This window comes from Medicago sativa, chromosome 7 (genome assembly GCF_051527215.1).
Source record: "Medicago sativa cultivar Bolivia chromosome 7, Bolivia_mono, whole genome shotgun sequence".
NCBI classification, from domain to species: Eukaryota; Viridiplantae; Streptophyta; class Magnoliopsida; order Fabales; family Fabaceae; genus Medicago; species Medicago sativa.
In genome coordinates this window covers 24,647,272-24,654,309 of record NC_140755.1, presented here as the reverse complement: position 1 = coordinate 24,654,309, position 7,038 = coordinate 24,647,272, and the positions used below count along the sequence as shown (strand labels likewise).

General features: G+C 31.1%; 1 protein-coding gene across 1 annotated transcript; it reads right to left on the bottom strand.

The window, feature by feature from the left end:
• Positions 1–866: 866 nt before the first annotated feature.
• Positions 867–5,364, bottom strand: LOC146905089 (CASP-like protein 4D1). The gene is made up of 3 exons (XM_085724461.1): positions 5,070–5,364; positions 1,695–1,830; positions 867–1,227 (listed from the first exon to the last, which is right to left on the bottom strand). Exons 1-3 carry the CDS (start codon positions 5,282–5,284, stop codon positions 1,021–1,023), a joined length of 558 nt encoding a protein of 185 aa, XP_085580587.1. The 5' UTR covers positions 5,285–5,364; the 3' UTR covers positions 867–1,020.
• Between the last annotated feature and the right edge of the window lie 1,674 nt (positions 5,365–7,038).

Below are 7,038 nucleotides of genomic sequence, written 5' to 3'. Positions count from 1 at the left end.
TTCAGTTTTAGGAGAAACGAAGAATTTTTCAAAACACAATTCAACCCCCCCTTCTTGTGTTTTTTCTCACCTTCAGAATTATCCTTTTTATCCTTGGTAACGTAGACGAGATAGGGCTGTCCGTTTGTAGAACTACCAAGAGAAATAGTATGTTGATGTACTTCTAAGATTCATAGATGAATGAACCTCTAGGATAAATTTAAGAACTCTAGTTTCAGTCTATGCTTCAATTACCTCTGAGAGAGTAAGACCCCACACTACAAACTAGGAGTGCATACGTAACCACTTTAGGATTGACGAACCTATAACGATATAGCACCTTAATCCACATGTTAATCCGGTGCAACTCAACAGCTGGAGGGGATAAAATCCCACGACGGTTACTTAATTCTTAAATAGACTGACGGTTACTTAATTCTAACAAATAACGAGAGGAGATTCAAGGAATCCTATATACCGCTAACATTCTACAATTAAAAATAGATTACTATTAAACTCTTGCACTTGATAAACGATTTGATACAATTACCTAAATCCGACCATCAAGAACCAGACATGGTATGTTCGGAATGTTCGGCAACTATCCCATCCCATTATCTTAAAGAAACTTCGAAAATGGACTCATTGCTTGTCCATTCTTAATATATCCCATCCCATTATCTTAAAAAAAGGATAGTAATTTGTCCCTTTTAGCACAAGGACATCCTTATTTCCTACTGCCTCTTCGACTTTGATACCTCTTGTTCCCAATATATTGCTAATTTGATCATCGATGAAATTCAATGCGTTTTCTTGAATACAAAAAAGTGTATATAACTTTGAAGTAAAGCATGAGGCATTCATCCATTCTATTAAAAAAATCAAAATAAAAGCAACTCTTAGGATATAAAACTAGAAAAGAAGGAAGATACAAATCCATTACAAACGAAATTAGAGAAGGGAAAATAAAATAGCAATCTAGGAGCATAAATCATTTTGTGCATAAAGCTTTCATTAAAGCAAATGAAGTGAAAATTAATGCTATTTAGCTCTTTTTGGCAAAGCAAATGAAGTGAAAATTGATGCTATTGCTGTAGTGAGAAATCCAAAAAGAAGAAGGCCAGTTGAGGCATTAGCCTTTCCAAAGAATGAGTTTAAGGGAAGTTCTGCTGCTTTGAAGATTCTATGCAGATCTTCTGAAGCACCAAATCCAGCAGCTGAACCGGAAAGTAGAAAGTATGATATAATCTGCCCAACGAAAGAACCAAATGTTATATAATGAAATATACCTTGAGAACAAAAAAAATATAGCTTAAATAATTCTTTTGGTATTATTTTTAATTTTCACTTTGTTCCCATAAATCTATGGTATCTCATAAGTTACAACCCATATCCAATTTTGTTTCTTAATCATTTCATTTTCGTCCTTTTAAGTTATAAACAATAATCCCCTACAAAAAAGTAATAAACATTAGTTCCAGCAAGTTAAAAATCTTAAACACCATGAATCATATTCATATTAAGAGACCAACAAAAATATTTTCCAAAATAGGGCTTTTGTAATTTAAATTGAAAATAACTTCAAGTGTAATCTTTTTATGTAAACCAAAAATGTAATTTAACGAAACATATATAATATAGGGAATATTATTCCACACACATTTTTTTTTAAACAACCATATATTTTTAAGACTTGTTATGACATGTTTGTGTACCTTGTCACCAAAAAAATCAAACATATAGCCTCCATCACCACTTAACACACGATTTCCTGTTACCACGGTGAAAATTGAAAGTACCATCTGAAGAAGGTTGTATGCAAACCCAATTACTATTGTGGAGATCATGTATCTACATTTACATAATTGTACCAAGTTAATAAAGAAGGAAAGAATATAACTATTTTTCTATATTAATTCATTTGAATCACTATGATTTTTATCAATAATTTGTTTGTAGCCATATGATAGGATTCATTATTATATAGAAGGCCTCTTCCATATAAAAAAAAAAAAAAAAAAGCACAGTAAACACATCCATACACACTCCAGGTATACCCTCTACATATTGTAAAATTACAAGGCCAGAAGTCAGGGCTTGTTGACTATAAAATTAATGTTTGATTTTCATATACTTTATAAAGGTTTATGCACATGTTGCAAGCAAATACCAAAAATTGTCACCTATTTTTGCATTGAACAATCATTATAAGTAGCTATCTCACCACAAAGGAAGATTTACAGATAGTTGTTTTTTATATATAAAAAAATATTCACATATAGTTGAGGCCTAAGACAAAGTGTGGACCTAAAACAAGACCTCTACATTTTGTCCAAAACAAGACATAAAAAAGGAAAGGCTTGGTTGACTATTATATACTTCATGTTTAATTTTCAGATACTTTAAAAGGGGCCTTTTTTTACAAAAATTATTATGTCTTCCCTAACAAGATTTGATTAAACAGTGCAAAAACAGGTGACAGATTTTTACATTTGCCTAGTAAAATGTTATAACCTTTTATAGTGTCAAATTTATATTTTAACACCCCAAAATTTTTTTCACTCATTCAACACTTCATTTTCTCTATCTCTCTTTTCTTATCGCATCATCAACATTCAACACTTCATTTGCTTTTATCTCTACGGCTCTGTTTGGTAAAAATAGCGGATAGCTTATAAGCTAGCTGATAGCTTTTAGCTGATAAGCTAGCTGATAGCTTTTAGCTGATAGCTTATAGCTGATAAGCTAATTAAAGTGTTTGGTAAAAATAGCGGTTGAACTAGCTGATAAATGTAAAATTACATAAAAGGACATTATTAATTCATATAAAATTTATACTACTATAAATTAATATTTAAGATATTTAATAATTTAAATTAATCAATTTAATATATATTTTATAGATTAATAAATTAATATTTTATTTTTTGGTCAAAATACTTAATTTACGATTCATATTACGTAAAAAAAATTACTTATATTTACGATTCATATTACGTAAAAAAAATTGAGAAGTGCTATATAGTACGGGATTTATTTTCACGAAAATTCACGGACGCTTGAACATATAAGCAACCTGAACGGTATCTATTATTATGCACTATGACTTTATTGTTATGCAATTCAACCAAAGAAAAAGGTGGTCAACACCGTTTCAATTTGTTGCACCGTTTGCTTAAGATTAATTCCCTCAAAAAAAAAATAGTGTTAAAGATTAAAGAGTGCTAACCCTTCACGAAAAAAAATAAAATAAAAAGAGTACTTACCTTTAAACTCTCTTTTATAAGTTAATTAAATCAGAACCAAAAAGTTAATTAAATCACTTACTATTCAAAAAAAAAAAAAAAGTGCCGCAGTTAGCCTGTCCGTGAATTTTCGTGGCCACAAGTTCCGTACTATTTAGCATTTTTCAAAAAAATTACTTATATTGCTAAATGAAAAAAAAAATCATGTGACAAAAAAATGGGATTGAAAATTGTTTCAGCATTAACGTAACATGTTTCAGATTGTAATAAAATATAAAGGTTAAAAAGGGATTTTAGATAAAATAGCAAGGGCAAAAGTGGAATAAAATACAATAAGCTATAAGCTATAAGCTCAAACGCTACTTGAAATAGCTTCTGAAAAATAGCTTATAAGCTCGTGGAAATTCGTGAAATAAGCTATAAGCTCGTGGTAAAAGATCGTTACCAAACAGAGCTTTTTTTGTCAAACGAGCTTATAAGCTATAAGCTATAAGCTATAAGCTATAAGCTCATTTGGTGGCCTTACCAAACAGAGCCTACATCTCTCAAAGTGTATACACCTTTGGGGTGTTCAAAAATCAGTCGCATATATCACACCATTTGCTTTTATCTCTACATCTCTCAACGTGTATACACCTTTGGGGTGTTCAGAAATCAATTTCCTTACAGTGTATCTGAAATTTTTGATAGTATTTGGGGCCTAGTTATGAATTGGCTCGGGATTTATTCAGTTAACCCATTGTATTTTTCTTATCATCTTGTGCAATTCAATCATAAGGGTGACGCTTACTATTTGGTCTTCGTTACATATGATTTGGTTAGTTTGTGTTTAGATTCTTTGGAACGAAAGGAATGTCATATTTTCCAGTGTCAAGATGAATCAATTCTTCATTTGTTCGACAAAGTTAAACGTTTATCATTTTAGTGGCTAAAGGTGAAAATTCGAACATTGATTTTGATCTTTAACTTTGGTGGTTTAATCCTATTTTGTGTATGGGTTTTCTCATTTAGTTTTTCAGCTTGTTGGTTTCTTGTTCGGTGTTAGTTCCTGTAATTAACTAACTATTTTCATTATTGATTTCTATCCCTGCACTCCTTTTGTTGAGTAGAAATCTTTATTTGGTTAATTATATTTCATCTTGTCTTGTTAAAAACATGTAAAATGTATATATCCTTCTCAAATTGCTTATTATATTATATTGATCAAAGTAAGAATTATAGACAAAAGTTTAATTTGTTTACATTTTCAATGTTATGGTTTACATCGAACAAATCACAACCAATCATACGTAACTTTAAAAGTAATGTACTTGCAGTGAGTACAATATTAGAAACTAAGGTTTAGTCTGTTTAGGCCATGCCTTGTAATGCTCTCAAGAGCGTTCTAGATGCTTTTAAAATCTTGTTAAGGCGGCGCCCTTAGAGGAGCGCGCCTAGGACTTCAGGAGCCCTTCCAAAGGGCATCTGTGCCCTTAAGGGTAGATTGACGGTCCAAGTAATTATTGTTAGAGTCGAAGTTTTGTTGATTTGACCATTATGATTGATTGAGGATGTAAAAATCTTTACATTAACAATGTATATACTTTTTTTTTTTTTTGGTACACAATGTATATAAATTAAATTCTTATAGACTACTCCCTCCGTTTTTAAATATAAGCAAAAGTCACTTTTTAGGTTCATTCATTTAATGATGTATGTGCTCCATAATATGGACCACATACATCATTAAATGAATGAACCTAAAAAAAGATTTTTGCTTATATTTAAAAACGCAGGGAGTATATATTTATAACCATTATCATCTAGACAATCAATTGGATAACTACAAACTACATTAATACTCACCGAAAAGCATGGATATCGTTGAACTTAATTTCTGATTCCCCAAAACTTGTCTCTGCAGTTTGCTTGGTTAAGATAATGACTATGAGAGCAATGAGAAGAAACACAAAAGTTAACACCCTCAAAAGTAAAAGAACAATTCTTAAAACCGTTGAGCTTGAGGGTGCGCTAGTAATAGTCGTAGCAGTGTTTGTTTTCTTTTCTTGTACAAATATCATGTAGTTTGTGGTCTTTTATGGCATAAAATTGATAAATTTAAATAACCAAGATAAGTACTAGGTCAACTTGCCAAGTAGATTAATGGAGTGATTCTGAATAAAATAAAAACAAGGTGACTTTAAAAATAGTGGCATCACAACGTGTCCATCATATTGGCTAGAATTTCTTGTTGCTTAAAATTTTCTATGAAAACTCACATTTTGATGCATTGACTTCACATTGTACGACCAATATACTATCAGTTACAAGCTGTAGCATTTGTGTCTTCTGAATACAGTTAGTAGTAACTACTCAACTTCCATTTGAAATAACTTTTTTTTAATAGATTGCCCTGCCGTTTCGAGAATCTTGGAATATTTTTTCTTTGCCGGATTCAACATATTTTTTAAAGGGTTAATTAAGTAAATGGTCCCTATAAATATTCATAATTTTGTTTTTAGTCCCCACAAAATAAAGTCACACTTTTTAATCCCTATAAAATTTTTCATCAGCATTTTTAGTCCCTATAAAAATTTCCCATTAGCATTTTAGTCTCTGTCAAAAATTTTTATCAACATTTTTGGTCCCTAAAATGCTTAAGGAAAATGTCACAGGGACTAAAAAGTATGATTTTATTTTGTAGGGACTAAAAACAAAACTGTGAATATTTATAGGGACTAAAAACTTAATTAACCCTTTTCTAAATGATTTTTACATTAAAAAGAAAATAGAACAAAATTTACTATGTTCTAGGGAGCTATGTTATTTTTTCGCGGAGATAGTTGGAATTGGAACATTGGCTCGAAAAGTTGTGGACATAGAGTCTCTTAGATATAGTTTACTTACAACTAGTATTAGTCTTATAGTAGTATATATAGTTGTAACCATCCCGTTAGTGGCATAATTCACTCATTTGTGATATCACTCTTTACTATCAATACAATAATTTCATAGTTTTTCACTCCTTTATCCATGGATGCCATGTTTCATAACATGGTATCAGAGCTAATATGGTATCCATCTTGAAGGAAATTTTCCGCTTCATTTTCTCGAGAAATTCCATGATTTTCTCATAACTTTTTCACTTTCCTTTATTGTTTCCTTTCTCGTCAGTTTTCTCTCTTGATTCTGTTGCAATTTTTTTTTCAGTCGATTATTTTTCCTAATCAACCTTGTCCAATTTGCGATTCGTCGCGAGTTCGTTTTGTTCTTCTCCTTTATGTTGAATCGATCCTTCCTTCTTTTATTTCCTGATTCAATTTCCATCTTTCTCGTTCATTTTTTTTCTCGATTCAATTTCTTGTTTTCAAGTTTTTGATTTGGCTTCATTTTCTTGATTCCTTTCAGATCGATTTCGTTTCTTCTCATGACAATTTTCGTTTGCTTTCAGTGAATTCCTTTTTCGTTTTTCTAATCGATCGTCTTTGATTCGATTTTGATCGATTTCGTGTTTTGTGTATCTTCTCTTTCGCGATTCTATCCCCCCCCCCCAATTTATAGGGTTTCTTATTTCTCTAATTCAGTTCAACTCAATTAATTGATTTAGACTACGAATCACTATCTTGTTTCATTTTACGATTCAACTTCCTCGTTCCTCTATTTTTGGTGGTGATAGAGTCAAATTTGAGATATGTCTATGAAGTTTATCAGATTCATTGAAGTTGTGAACAATGATTGGTATTCAGACTTGGTCTTTTGCCTTGGTATTCAAACTTGGTTTCGGTTCTATGACGTGGTGAGTATGTGTTCTGCAACAGAGAACTCTTTTGGTTCA